This window comes from Neophocaena asiaeorientalis, unplaced genomic scaffold (assembly GCF_003031525.2).
Source record: "Neophocaena asiaeorientalis asiaeorientalis breed wild unplaced genomic scaffold, Neophocaena_asiaeorientalis_V1.1 scaffold150, whole genome shotgun sequence".
Taxonomy (NCBI): Eukaryota; Metazoa; Chordata; class Mammalia; order Artiodactyla; family Phocoenidae; genus Neophocaena; species Neophocaena asiaeorientalis.
The window spans coordinates 20,876,549-20,892,272 of record NW_020176571.1 but is presented as its reverse complement, the minus strand read 5'-3'; the positions used below and the strand labels follow the sequence as shown (position 1 = coordinate 20,892,272).

The 15,724-nt window shown below is 38.9% G+C and overlaps 1 protein-coding gene across 3 annotated transcripts in view; it reads left to right on the top strand.

Moving 5' to 3' along the window:
• The window catches only part of ITPR2 (inositol 1,4,5-trisphosphate receptor type 2), a 520,017-nt gene that overhangs the window by 232,628 nt on the left and 271,665 nt on the right, over positions 1–15,724 (top strand). For all 3 annotated transcript variants that reach the window (XR_003001564.1, XM_024733221.1, XM_024733219.1), the window contains exons 27-28: positions 10,927–11,016; positions 11,113–11,238. Coding sequence is in view for 2 of the 3 variants with exons in the window: in XM_024733221.1 (XP_024588989.1) it covers positions 10,927–11,016; positions 11,113–11,238 (216 nt within the window). In the remaining variant the exon portion in view is untranslated. The remainder of the gene's footprint in view (positions 1–10,926; positions 11,017–11,112; positions 11,239–15,724) is intronic.

Sequence of the window (15,724 nt, the reverse complement as noted above, 5' to 3'; positions counted from 1 at the left end):
AAGGATTTGAAAGACGGTATGTTTTCCTCCTTAGAGTATTTGTGATTACCTTGGCCTATGGCCAGGGGGCGCTGTGAGCCTGAGACCACATTGCTCCCTTCCCACACACGGGTCTAAAAGCAGGAGTCTCGGCTTTAGCTACTCCGATTTGACACTTGCTTAGAGCTGGCTTGTCTTTCTGGGTTGCAGGCCTGGTACTACTGGCATTTGCCTTCAGGGAAACTTACCATGTTGCCCTGAAGCTTGGAACTCTCTGATCTGGTTTCAGTTTACTTTTTTTCCATTGTAGATGGTGGGTGGGGTCTTTCAGAGTTGTCCTTCATTTCCAGTGAGCCCAGAAATGTACTTAAAATAGGTTCTGTATCTAGGATCTAGTGGTTTTCTAATAGGAAGGCCATTTGCAGTTTTAAGTGTGCTATTCTTGCAGAAGTCCTTGGGAATGTGTTTACTTAGATAGTTAGTAATTAAAAAAATGTATTATGAACTTAAATTCTTTGGAATATGTGAATTCCTCTGAAGTTTGTGTTTAATCCAGAGAAGATTTCATTTGCCTCATTGAGACACTTTGAGATACGACATTTTGTAAACATGTTAGACAAAGTTTTTGGCTTGGAACTTTTGGAGCCCTTTTATTAGTGGGAATTCTATCCCCAAATCTTGAGTGAAAGTGGGCTTGTCTTTGTATATAGGAGCTCAAGAGAGTTTTCTCCCTTTTTTGGCTTTGACCAAGCCAAGCCAAGACAGGTACCCCTTTGTTCTTCTGTGTGCCACGTTTTTCCCTGGCTCGTCTCTGTGGGTGTCTCCTTTAGGTATTCCTGGTCCTGAGGCAGGTTTCTGGTCAGACCTTCCATCTTGGAATTCAGGCTTTGCTTCTTTTCTGTTGTGTGTGTGAGACAAGTTAAAACTCAGTTGTTGGTTCTCAGCTTGGGCTGATGCCCTCAGGGCCAACAAATGAGTCCGTGCTTGATTACTGCTTGGAAAATTCATGTATTTTTCTGGTTTCCAGCCTCCGTTTGCTTACTCTTTACTAAAAAGAGATAGTTTAAATATTTTATCTATCACTTCTGAATGTTGTGTCGTCAGAGGGGTTCCTCTGCACTTCTACTTCAACATTTTCTATTTCTGACGGTTCTTAAAAGTAGAAAACTCTATTTTGAGCTCATATATTTATCCTTGTAATATCTGTTTACTGATGTTAGTATTGAGGCACTGTGGACCATATCTGAACCTACTCTACTTGATTTGCTGGCATTTTTCTCCAGAGAACAACCCTTTTTCTTGAATATTCTGCTTAAAGTACAATTTCATCCCTTCACCATCATGCTTCCTTGCCTTTGTACACACCTGAATTTCTCATTTCCCTTCTTAAAGTTTGATATCTAGAATCAAATCTAATATTTGAGCTATGGCTCTTGTCCTCAAAGAATGAACACACAGATTAACACACATAAAACAGTATGACAAATGTATGATTGAATATTGAACTGTTGTAGCACAGAAAAGGGAGAGGTCAGTGTGGGACTGGCTACTTGGAGAAGACTTCAGTGTTTTGAAAGATTGGGAGGATTTTATTAGTGATTCAAGAATAATCACAAGAGAAGCAGAAATTCAACAGGGATAAGTGATTGGTGTTTGAAGTGGCTGGGACATTGGGAGCCTTTGAAGATTTGGGGGAAGGATGGTTCAGCAGCGCAAGAGGCTAAAGGAGGGGACCAGTTAAGGGCCTCTTGCCCAAGTTCAGGTGTGAGGTTAGGTAAGCAGGAACTAGGGAAGCAGCAGTAGAAATGTGCTCAAGTAGGTTCATTGAGAAGCCAGGAGAATGGTACATTTATAATAGATTAATATAAGGAGAAAAAGTGAGAAACTACAAAGTTACTAATTGTACACAGCCAAATAATCTACATTATACAATGAACCAACTGCCAGAGGTAGTGACAGTTTATTGTAAACAGGATGAAATGTATCACATCAATGGAAACAGCCAGTAGCAGGCAGCATGTACTCTGGCAGACCAATCAGATAATAATCCTTTGTTGTTCAGTAGATCTTTACAAAGGCTCTAAACACAGGATGATTGGCATTGTTTTAAAACAGCTCATAATGGTCTTTGTGCCTGCTTAGATATCAGAAGACCAGATAGCATTAAAGTAAGTCTTCATTTTAGTAATCAGAAACGTTTCTGATGACATAAAAGTGTTTTTTTCCCTCAGTGGTAAACTCTGTGTACTTGGGGCAATAAATGTGAATTGATGATCCATTTACTAACACTAACAAATCTCGGCGAAGCCAAAATTATCCCATTATTGAAGTTGATCTCGTAGAAGCAGGGGGAGGACGGGTGGATTTGGTCTTCTAGTAAGCCCATTGTGTCCCTAGTACCTATGAGCTTTACTACCTAGTGTATCTTCCAGGGTTTCCCTTTATGATCTTGCCTTCCACGACATGAAAAGATTATACCATTGGTGCTGAAAGCTTGATGGCTAGGGTGTAACGAGTTGACTGTCTCAGTAGTGTTACTAGCGCCTCACATTCAAATGTGTTGACTTCTAAATATAGGAAGGGGAGGGATTAACTCAGGAAGCCACATCCGAGTGGGTTACGTCAGGATTGCCTGTTATGCTCCTTCACCTCTTAAGAGTTGAGAAGCAGGCCACATGGGCCTCACAGGACACAAAGTTCCCACCCGTGTAAAATATTTTGGTTGTTGTTAATTTTTCTTCACAGTGATTGTGCTTCTGTGTCTGCATATCTATGTTTATTTGTCTCTGCATCTAGCTACCTACCTATATGTGGTCGCCTGCTCCTTTAAAAAGAAATTATAGTCATCACTGATGTCTGATGTTTAAACCATCTATCTAGTTTTTACTTCAAGGACTATTTTTTTCCTTTTCGGGGTTTCTGATTGATTCTTTTTCATATCTATGCATTCTAGATTCATATCTGCCTGTTTTCACTTCATAACTTTTTGTTCTTTTAACGGGTGTGTGATGTATGGGGCAGAATTAACTGGGAAGTGTCCCTGGGGGCTCACTCTGGGTTGCCTGGGCAACCAACTGGCTGTCTGTTTGCAGGGTGAGGTGCGGTGGTGGGAGGGGCAGGGCACCATCTTCTCTCCTAAGAGGCTGTGCACTGATTTGGCTTCTCATGGGACCTAAGGCTTCTGCTCCTCTTCTCATTTCTGTGGGCCTCATAGCTCGTGTACCTGGTCAATTCCTACCAACGACAGGTACCTGAATCCAGACTGCCTGGTGCCCAAGACGTTTTGTGTACGTCCATGGACCCGTTACTCTCAAACTTGCCTGGTGAGAAGTTGCTACGAGGTAGGGGCACGGGTGGTCACTCAGAAGTGTAGACCCAGACTGGTGTCAAGCAGAGCGGCGGTACCTCCCCGGGGGGGGGGATGGAAGGCTGGGGCGCACACGCCTTTTCTCTGCTGGCCCTTGGCTTGCAGTTCCCCCTTTCCCAGTAGAGCTCTCCCTTATCCCCGCCGAGTGATGCTATGGGGTCATGCTGAGCCGCGGTAACCACAGAGGGGTCCACCTGGGGTGAGAGATGTTCCTCACTTTATCTCTATGATTATTTTAAACGTACTTATATTTCAAAGTCCTTTCAGATTATTTGACTGTTTGCGTTTCACTGGGAATGATATAATCTCATTATTGATTTTTGGTTGTTGTCTTTCTTAGCATTAACTTTCCTCGCAGGTATTTGAATTTTAGTTTGCTGATTTATCTTACTGAGAGAATGAATTCCTTCCTTCCTTCCCTCCCTCCCCCTCTCCTTCCCTCTTTTGCTTTTTCTCTGCTTCTCTCTCAGCACCCCTTCGCTGTCTGATGGTTTTTCTCTTACCTCCACATCTCGTTACTCTTTAAAAGCAAAACCCAGTTTCCATTCTTTGCCAGCCACTTCTGATCTTTTTTCTTTGATGAAGCAAACAGGTAAGGAGGCTGATCCCTCTAGAAAGATATCTTGAAAGAAAATGGTGCTTTCCCAAGTGTTAGTACTTTGATTCTTCACAGCAGGGAAATAGTTCTATATAGACTTGGTTTCTTCAGCAAAACTTCTGATTGACTCTTGGCAAAAGTAACTGGTAGAATGTCTAACCTTCACTGCTTGGTTCAGAAAGACTACATGAGTTTCAGACAGAATATCCCTACAGGATCTGACCAGTGAGGGACACTGTGATAGCTACATGGAGAACGTGTATCCATTCATTTGGGAGAGTGCTTTCTGGAATGTTCCTTTTACGGAATTTGTTTTCTTGTCTCCACTTTCTGTTTTTGCCCTCAACCTCCTTGTATATTTATTTTACTCATTTATATCACATTACATATCTCTGTCCTTTATGTCTGAGCTGATGTTGCTGAAGGTGATTGCTACACATGAGTGTCAAAGTCCTTTCACAAGACATGCAGCTGAAAACTAGTTTTTGGCTTTGAGCCAAATGCTACTTCTACACATTCTCATTCTATTTGGTGTAATGCAAGTTCTTAAATGTAATGCTTGTATCTCCTGAGTTTGTTTCTTCCAATTATTTCCAGGATAAGAATCTTTTTCCCTCTGGCCTACATTTAAAATTAATGCCGTTTCAGCATAAACTTATTATTTCCTTTCATGTTATAGAGGACAGTTACTATTTTATTCAGTTTTTCACTTTGCCATTTGTTCTCAATTTCATATAATTTGGTAGCGTGGATTCCAACTTCCTATATGTTTTTTTCCTCAACGAGTGGCTTGCAAGGAAATTATAGAAGTTGATTCATTCAAATCGGAGCCACCTGTGTCATTGGGCCAGGCAGCAGCGTTTCCTTAATGATTGCTTGCTGAAGAGGGAGTCGAAGAGAAGGTGGTGCTGATTTCTTCCTCTCACCTTCTATACATACAGCCCCCTCTCTCAGTCACATTGGGGTGTGCTCTGAGGTGACTGTGACTAAGAATGCTTTCTTCACGTGACATCAGGTAGCAGACATAGTCTGTAAGGGCTCTATTTATATCACTGTTTTCACTTCCTGCACAGTGCTTTGTTAACCTTTGCCACCCTGCTGACTAAAGGGTTGCCTACCTTTCTAATTTCATATAATACTGGTGAGGAGCGAATTAAAAAGTATTATATAATATGAATAAAGTATTATAGAAAGTATTATAGAAAAAAGTACTGTACATTGCTGTGCTATAATGGGTTCCTGTTGTACTCCTAGGAAAGCAGCTATTAGTTTACATCGAACATACCTATCATCAGTACATTCCCTTTTTTCTGGAATATGTCTTTAAGCAAAGAGAATGCACTCCAGTGGTACATCCTTTTTTGGTTACTTATTTATCAGAGATATAGATAGTCAAAGAGATTTGGGGTATTTTCTAGGACATCTGATTAAACATCATCAAATACTCATTAAAATGGCATCAAATGAATCTGAAAATGCCATGTTTGTATTTGTCTTAGGACAAAGGAAAGGAAAACAGGTTTGGAGTAAGACTAAGAATATGCATTTACTCTCTAGAAGGGCGGAGATTTGTGCCTAGCTTGGGGGAAATCTGGAGGGGCGTTATCGGCCAGTGTTGGTGGACACAGCCTCTTCCCTGCACTGTGGATCTTGGACCAAGCCTTCAAGCAGCCGTAGGTGCCAGCCAGGGAAGCAGAAACGACCATGACCCCGTGATGGTCTGAATTAGCTTTACAGACAAGGTCAGATAATTAGATCTAGGCTGATGTTAGGGTTCCTGCATCCCCCTGGATATCATCCCGAATGGTTGGTATGTGATGTTAGTCTTAGGTGGGAGGGAGAGAAAATACCTCATTCTCCCACAGTGAGGCTATCATTCAGTTGTCTGAAGGAGGTGCTATTTACTAGGAAGAGCTTCAACTAAATTATCATATGGTTGGTCAGTCAAGTATAAAAGACTGAGTATTAGATTTTTTGTGTGTGTTTCGGAGGGAGGTGGGAAGGGAAAAGGATGGCATTTGACGTCTGAAGTTGGGAGGAGGGTGATTGGTAAATGATGCCACTGATTCAGTTAAATAGTGGATACGGGAAGAGAAGGCTCAGAATCCAGACGGTGAGCAGAACGCTTTGCAGTCTTGCTGACTTGATGACATTTGCTGGGGAAGGACACCTGTCACTTCACTGGGATGGGGACAAAGAGAAGACATGCCCTGAGCTATTTTTTTTTACCAGATCTTTATTGGAGTATAATTGCTTCACAATACTGTGTTAGTTTCTGTTACACAACAAAGCGAATCAGCCGTATGCATACACATGTCCCCATATCCCCTCCCTCTTGAGCCTCCCTCCCACCCTCCCTATCCCACCCCTCTAGGTCATCGCAAAGCACCGAGCCGATCTCCCTGTGCTATGCTGTTGCTTCCCGCCAGCCAACTGTTTTACATTCGGTAGTGTGTATATGTCGATGCTACTCTCACTTCGCCCCAGCTTCACCTCCCCACCCCATGTCCTCAAGACCATTTTCTATGTCTGCCTCTTTATTCCTGCCCTGCAACTAGGTTCATCAGTACCACTTTTTTTTTTAGATTCCATATGTATACGTTAGCATATGGTATTTGTTTTTGACTTACTTCACTCTGTATGATAGACTCTAGGTCCATCCACCTCACTACAAATAACTCAATTTCGTTTCTTTTTATGGCTGAGTAGTATTCCATTGTATATTGTATATATGTGCCACATCTTCATCCATTCATCTGTCGATGGACATTTAGGTTGGTTCCATGTCCTGGCTATTGTAAATATTCACTGAGCTGAAGTTCTACATTGTAGGATTTGGAAAGTGCTTTTTTAAAATAAAATGATAGCCCTTGTTTAAGTTAAGGAGCCAGATCCTCATTAATTTGTGCCCATGTTTAGTGGACATTTAGGTTGGTTCCATGTCCTGGCTATTGTAAATATTCACTGAGCTAATCACAGCTGTAGTAGATGCAGGAAGTTCTACATTGTAGGATTTGGAAAGTGCTTTTTTAAAATAAAATGATTGCCCTTGTTTAAGTTAAGGAGCCAGATCCTCATTAATTTGTGCCCATGTTTAGTTCACCATATGGTTCATACAATATTATTTTCTTATATCATTTTTGCTGTTGATCTAAAAGGCGTTTCCATGCCTGATGCCAAATAAATTTGAGAGCAACGCTGTGTTCAGAACCACTGTTTGTTTAGGTATTCACTCTGAGTCTGTCTAGATCCATGCAACCATCTAATTTCTAGACTCTTCCCTAAATTTCTAGACCCTTCTAGACTCTCCTTGCTATGTTGTTTCTGAATGTATTGCTTTATGTTACAGTATATACTGTGCACTTAAAAATCTAGCCACCTCAATAAAATCACTTAACTAAGTGGTTCCCATATTCCACTAGAGGAAATAAATTCAAGTTCTTCCAGATGATTGGAAACAATTACAATGAAGTGCAAGTATTTTTGGAGTTCCATATTTATTCTTCATCACTGCTGTCAAAAGGATAATATAGATATTTACTATAAGCATGGCATTGTTCTCAGTGTTACACATTTTTTTTTTTCCTGCATCTGCTCAGCTCTGGGACTCTGAATAAATTATAATTCTACATTTTACACATAACTAATATTTTGTCATTAGGATAAAGCCACGGCTTTGTCGATTTGGGCACTGATGTAGGGCCAAATTTGCATAGGATATAAAAAATATAATTAATTTCTTCCCTTTCTGGAGGAGAACTCTCAGAACATCTTTACTTAGAGAATTTTGGCGTCAACATAAGAAAACAAAACCTCACTGTAGTTATATAGTTTACATATTTCTTAAATTCCCCCAATCTCTGTTTTAGGATCTTCCAGATGTTCTGTGGGTTAATATTTTTGTTCGGTTTAATTACATTGAATTATTTTCTGAAACTAAAGGGGGCCGTTTATTGAATTCTCCAGCATTGCCTCCTTTTGTTGACTGCTGGCAATTTTAAATTAAAATAAGTTTTCTTCATCATTCCCATACTTAGAGAGTTTAGCATTGTCTATATCCTCCCTTGGGCAGAACTGGAGAACATAACTTTTTGTAATGTAGTACATCATCCCTGAGATTACTTTTCTTAAAACAAGACAGTTGCTTTTTTTGCAGGCCATTGTTTGAAAAATAGACTTACATATATCTGCCAAAACTTTGCCTGTATTTCTGACTGAGTTTTTTTAAGTTGACATATGTCAGAAAGATCTCCTCTCCACCTTAGGAGCTTTGTCAGTCTTTAGACTTGGTAGCATCTTAATCCTGGCTTGGAATACAAGGGTGGTTTTCTTTAATATTTCTTCTCTTCCAGAAAAAAAATGAATATGGCCTTTTTCAATTCAGCCTTCACCTTTGTGATCAGAAAAAGGAAATTTAATTATATTTCTAGCTTTGCAATTTCTATTTCTCATCAATAAATTATTTTTGGTATCAAATAGAAACGCTGTTTGTCTCATGCTCTGACCTCCAGCCTCTTCCATCTAAACAGTTTATATTTACGTGAGCCACTTGGGCCCCTTCCCTCTTCTACACTGACTTCACTTACATATATAATTTTACATTTTCTTCTACAACTTTTTCAGATTCACTTAGTGTTTATTGTCTTGTAGACAATATCTCCCATTCTTTTTTCTCTTTTATTTACCTGGGGTGGAGGTTGGATTGCTTTCATTTCTTTCCTAGGATTTATTAGCATAGGTGACACAACCCTGGAAGGAAACAGTAACAGTTTGAATACTTGCAGTGTTTTTATTCTTTACTTTTTGCAGTTCCAGTTCCATTGAGTGAAAGAGATAAGGTGGTCAGAAAATCTTGGAGAGTATCCTGTCATAGTAAAACAAAGTGAGATTTAAAGGGAAGTGGTAGTGAGCCATAGAATCAGATGCCAAAGACAGTTTTAGTAATTGAGTCATTGACACATAAAAGAATTTTAATACAGTAGATTATTCTTTTGAGGAATTTAGTGGGGGTAGTAATCTGAGTAATCTGAGATGCAAGTAGTAATCTGACTACTTCCCAGAATGGGCGATATCACAGAAAGTGCTTGGTTGGCCTCAACTTGGCCATATTTTCAGAGAGTTAAGAAAGAATCAGTAGAGGGTAGAAACTGTTCGTGCACAAGAAACAGAGATGAAGCAGAGAGAAGAGGCAGGGGGAGATGGAATTTAAAAATCCGTGCTTCAAAAGTTCTTTTTCTCTGAGACATAGCAGGGAAGGTAGACGGTTTTGTAGTTGATACTGGACATTTTCAGATGGAGAAGAGGCAATGTCATGTAGGGGAATTTCCTTATGCTCAGTAAAATGGGAGGAGAGTTACTTGCTAAATGGAGTTCAGATTGGGAGCCTCCGTCTTGGACAATATTTGCCTGGAGAGAAGTCAAAGAGGAACACGGAGCTTACTGAGCAGTGGTGATGGCACCGCATGGGCCAAGTCACTCGCCTGCTTGAAGCCTTCCATCAGAATTCTTTGACTAGCAAGGAAAATGTATATATTTTTCTTTCTTGGTTTGCATTAATTTTGTGATTTTTCATGGAACACAGTAGGGAAAACAGGGACAAATAAAATTTATCAATTGGCTTCATATAGTTTTTACTTTTTCCTGAGCTTAGATTGGAGTCCCCTTTAACTGTGAGTCCAACACCTTCAATGTAGTCAGGACTTTAGGGTGTTTTTTAACCCACGTTGAACTTGACATTCATCCCAGGTGCAATTTTGTACCTGTTGTAAATCAGGGAGATGGTCAGGCCCCACTCCATCTAATGGTCCACTTTTGCAGCATGCTTTGTCAGTTCTTGTCGTTTTCTACCCACTGTTGTGCTTTTCTTTCTACAGTGCCTTTGGCTAAGGTGACTTCTTCGCCTAACAAGTGTACCCCTGCCCTTCCACACCCCCTCATACTTAACTAAGTAGTTTTCATCTTTCAAGACCTTAGCTTAAATTTCCCCTCCTTCATAAAGCTGTCTAAAGCTATAACTAGCCTCTGTCTCTCTCTCTGAATAGTGAATTCTGCTCAGTTCAAACCTTTATTTTCATATTTCTCCCTGTTTCCTTAGGTAAACTGTAATTTTCTTGTGGGAAGGACCATATCTTCTATTTCTTTTATATCTATTCACCATTGCCTAGTACCAGAAATGCATTAAGTCTTAACAAATGTTCAGGTATTAAATTGTTCGTAAGTGATGTTTTATTTTCATGTGGTGACTCCAATAGTTGATATTTAAAATATGTATCTCCCTGCATTTGTTTTTTTATTGTACTGCTACAGATAATGGTTGTTAGAATGACATGCTTTTGGTGTTTCAAGTCCTCTTAATAAGCTTTATTAATTTAGGAATTTAAAATATTATTTTTAAATAAAGAAAAATTTTTTTTCATTTTCATGATTCTGTACATGGTTGGTTGGCCCCCAGTCATGACTCTTAAGGATGTCATGGTAACCTGTCAGAGAATTCTTGGGTTAAGGTGCTTTTTCCTCACATCCCTGAAGTGTTTTAACATGTCATGTTATGATATGCTCCTTCAGTCTTTTTTTTTTTTCCCTGAAGTTCATCCCTAATAATAAAATTATGCCTCCTATGCCCTGGATTTTTACTGTTCCTTTTCCTATAGGCAATATAAAGTCATGATATGTCTGATACATTTAGCATAAGGAAATAGACTGATAATGTTACTTGTAATACCCTTTCCTTTTAAACTTAATTCATTAATTATTAGTAATGCCATAGATCTTGTAATTGGTTGTTGTTGGGAAGTGGTCATTTTCATGACTCATTTAAGCCAAGGAGCTTTTAATGGGATAAAAAAATACCAAGGAAACATTTAAGTTGAATAATAAATTCATCACAAAATAATTACAAGAAGTGTTTCTTATTTATTACAAAATAAATAAATGTATTACAAAGATATATAGGGCATAACATACATCTTTGTGTTTATTTTAGGACTCAAACATTTTAAGTCCAGTGCAAGATGGAACAAAGAAACCTCAGATTGACAGCAATAAGAGCAACAACTACCGGATTGTAAAGGAGGTCAGATGTGAAATATTTCTATGTGAGTTTATACTGGCATGGCAAAGAAGTTTTGTTCCTTTATTATATTTAATGCTTTTCTTCTTCTTTGGAAAGATTTTGATTAGGCTAAGTAAACTCTGTATACAGAATAAAAAGTGTCGGAATCAACATCAACGATTACTGAAAAATATGGGAGCCCATTCAGTGGTGTTAGACCTGCTGCAGATACCCTATGAAAAGGTAAGTTCTTAGGTACTGTTTTCCTTTTTAAATTTTGATACAATTTCAATATAGCAAGGTTACAAAGAATCTTTTTCCTTGAACTATTTGCAGGTAAGTTGCCAACCTGATGCCCTACCACCCCTGAGCCCTTTAGTGTATATTCCCTACAAGTATAACCAAGTAACAACCTTCCAGATCGGGAAGGAGCATCCCACTCTACTGCTACCTAATCCTCACATGCCATTCACATTTCTTGCATCATCTCAATCATGTCCTGTTTGACAAAAAGATCCACTTCAGAAACAGGAGCTGTTTGGTGTTATTTTAATCTCCTCATGCTGGAACTCTTTGACGTTGACACTTTTGGAGACAGACCAGCTATTTTGAAGACTGTCCCTTAATTTGGGTCATTTGAGGTTTCCTCGTGATTCGATTCAGTTATGCATCTTTGGCAGGAACGTAACAGAAGTAACACTTAAGTTTTTCCCACCACTTCCTATCAGGCAGCATGCGATTTTGATTTGCCCCATGACCGGTGATGTTTACTTGGGTCAATTGATTAAGGTGGTGTCTGCCAGGATTATCACTGTGAAGTACTCAGTTTCCCTTTGTAACAAATATTTTGTGGCGTGGTTCTTTGAAACTAAGTAAACATTCCATTTTTTTATCAAACTTTCAATTTATTCATTTATTTATTTTTATCAGTATGGACTTCCAGATGCTCGTCTTATTCAATAGGTTATATTTGATTTCTAGCACTGTTTATTTTGATTGTCCCAGATTTGGCCAATGGAGCCCCTTCAGGCCAGCTGACCTGTCCTCTAACATGGTCCCATCATTCTTCGAGTAGTTCCTTGCTTTGTTGCACATTAAAATATTCCAGGCTCCCTTGCATTCTTCTTGTTCCACCTCTGGAATTAGCCATTTATTCAGTAAGCCCCAGTTCCATTTGGGGGAGAATGGTATTTGGGAGAAAAATCCTGAGAACTAAATGTACTTATTGCTGTGGAGGTTTGCCCCTCCAGGCCCTTTAAGTAGACAAATCTAGAGAATATATGTGTGTGTGAATATAGTTATTCTCTTACTCCATCTCATCTTCCGTCACCACTGCTGCCCTCCTTATGAATGCCCTCTGCACCTCACTCAGGCTCTGACCCCTCCACAAGGGTGGATGCCCTCTTCATCTCTCTTGGGCACCAATGTGCCATGCCAGGCCCCTCTCTGTGGATACCCTCCCCACTTGGACTTTTCACTTCTCATACTGGATTGCCCCCTGTCTGACTTAGTTACATTTTAATATGTAAATTTATAAGGTGGTATAATTCAAACTAGGTTAGATAATGCAATGAAAGAATTACTGAAAAGCAGGAAAAGGTATTAAACCTTAAAAAAGGTATTTTCCAAATTATTATATCTTTGATATTGTAACATGGGCATTGGACATGTGATCAAGGCCCTTTTTCTACTATTTAGTATAACTGTAGTGTTGAATATTTTACTACTACTTTGTGTTTTGGGTTTGCTGTTTTATTATTAATCATATTTTTATTGAAGCATAATTCACTTACAATATTATATTAGTTTCTGGTGTACAACAGAGTGATTTGATACGTCTATACATCACAAAATGATGTGACCATACAAAGTTATTACAATATTATTGACTATATTCCCTATGCTGTATATTACATCCCTGTGACTTGTTTATTTTATAACTGAAAGTTTGTACCTCTTAATCTCCCCCACCTACTTCACTCATTCCCCCGATGCCAGCAACCACTAGTTTGTTCTCTGTATTTATGAGTCTGTTTCTGTTTTGTTATGTTTGTTCATTTGTTTTCTCTTTTAGATTCCACATATAAGTGAAATCATACAGTATTTGTCTCTGTATGATTTATTTCACTTAGCATAATATCCTCTAGGTCCATCCATGTTGTCACAAATGGCAAGATTCCATTCCTTTATGGCTGAGTATTATTCCATTGTATATGTATATCACTTCTTCTTATTCCATTCATCTGTCAGTGGACACTTAGTTTGCTTTTGTATCTTGACTATTGTAAATAATGCTGTAGTGAACATATGGGTGCACATATCTTTTTGAATTAGTGTTTTTGTTTTCTTAAGAAAAGTACTAGAAGTGGAATTGCTGGATCATATGATAGTTCTATTTTTAATTTTTGAGGAAATGTTATGTACTGTCTTCTGTAGTGGCTACACCAATTTACATTTCCGCTAAGAGTGCATACGGGTTCCCTTTTCTCCACATTCTCACCAACACTTGTTATTTGTTTTTGATAATAGCCTTTCTGACAGGTGTGAGGTGATAATCTCACTGTGGTTTTGATTTGCACTTCCTTGATGATTATTGATGTTGAGCATCTTTTCATGTGTCTGTTGGCCATCTGTATGTCTTCTTTGAAAAAATGTCTATTCAGTTCCTATGCCCATTTTTTAAATCAGGTTGTTTGTTTTTTTGATGTTCAATCATATGAGTTTTTTGGTATATTTTGTATATTAATCCCTTATTGGATATGTCATTTGCAAATGTCTTCTCCCATTCAATAGGTTGCCTTTTAATTTTGTTGATAGTTTCCTTTGCTGTGCAAGATTTTTTTAGTTTGATTAGGTCCCATTTGTTTATTTTTGCCTTTGTTTCCCTTGCCTGAGGAGACATATCCAAAAAGTATTGCTGAGACCGATGTCAAAAAGTGTACTTCTCATATTTTCTTCTAGGAGTTTTATGGTTTCAGGTCTTAGATCTAAGTCCTTAATCCACTTTAAGTCTACTTTTGTATATGGTATGAGAAAGTAGTCCAGTTTGATTCTTTTGCATGGAGCTGTCCAGTTTTCCCAACACTGTTTATTGAAGAAGCTGCCTTTTCCCCATTGTGTATTTTTGCCTCCTTTGTCATTCCTTCCTGATGCAATTCTACCACTCTTCACCAGCCCAGAATGTCTAAATCAAGTGATTTTTACTTGCATCACCTAAAGCTTAAATAAAAGGTTGAAGAATTTTTCTACATATCACTGAAAATCACATACAATGTGGCATCCTCTCTCTCAGAGCTCATTCCTTGGTTAATTGACCGTAGTTCTTGGGTTTATCTCTGGGCTCTCTGTTCTGTTGTGTTGATATATGTGTCTGTTTTTGTGCCAGTATCATACTATTTTGATCACTGTAGCTTTGTAATATAGTTTGATATCAGGGAGCATGATATCTCCAGCTTTGTTCTTCTTTCTCAAGATTGTTTTGACTATTCAGGGTCTTTTGTGGTTCCATATAAATGTTAGAATTATTTCTGGGAAAAATGCCATTGGGGTTTGCTCAGTTTTGATACCTAGGTTGTTCAGGAACAAACAAAAAAAAGCATAAGACGACAGTTTCAAAGAAACACCAATTCCAGTAGAACTGGCCCTGATGTCCTTCTGTGTGGCTGGCTTTTCTGTGGGAATTGGGTGTTCTTGTGGCTAAAGTTCCTTTGATGTCTTTTCGCTATCCCTGGATTACACACATAAAGGAAAATGTTAGTAGATTTTGAAATAAAAACTTCCTATTTTCAAGATAGGAATGGAGTTTTCTGGACATATTTATTAGTCTGGTTAGTTCATCCCTATTTTCAATGTGAGGAAGTGAGTCTGTTAATGATCCGAGGCAGTTTATTTAGTTATAGATGGCATGAAATATAGGCTCTCAGGTTAGGAAAAAAGAAAACATTAAATTCATTGAATATAAACTATTACTCAAAACATGAGTCCATTTTGTATATCTGACACTGACCACATGACCTACCCAGAAAAATTTTAGGTTGTTTCAGTGATATTGTTAAAAGACCACTTTTAAAAAGAGAACTTTGCATTCTTTGTGAGTTTTGAGACTTAAGTTTCTTATTGAGATTCTTATTAGCAGTAAAGTACCTTATTGTAGGACTTTGGAAAATGACAGTGAATAAGGAAACAACTTAAGAGTGTGTGTGTTAAGAAAGAGGGGGACAAAGAGAGAGGGGAAAAGAGGAGGTCAGAAAGCGAAGAGAAAAAGGAAAAGAATGAGATGGAAAAAATAGACAAAGTAAGTCGCAAAAGGAGGGTGCACAGAGAGGGGAGAAGAGAGACTAGAGGTAAGGTCAGAACTATATATACAGAGAGAAATTTACAGAGTGGAGAAAAGAGGGCAAGTGAGTGGAGAGAAGAAAGAGTGGGGGCAAAGCAGGAGGACAAGGGAGTGAGAGCAGGAGAGAAGGACCAGAAGGGGCCAGAGGAGGAGGGATAGATGCCTCCTGGAAAAGTAGAAAGGGAGGAGTTGGAGAAAGAGGGAGATAGAGATGGTGGGGAAGGAGGAGAAACAGAAAACAAAAGGAACAGGAAGATCCAGGTACATGGAAACACTGGGAAAGATGGGAAATCCAAGAGAGCGGAGGAAAGAGAGGGATTGGAGGGTGCAGGACAGAAGGGAGCAGAACCCAGGAGAATGAGGGGGCCAGAGAGAGAGGAAGGGGGGACAACG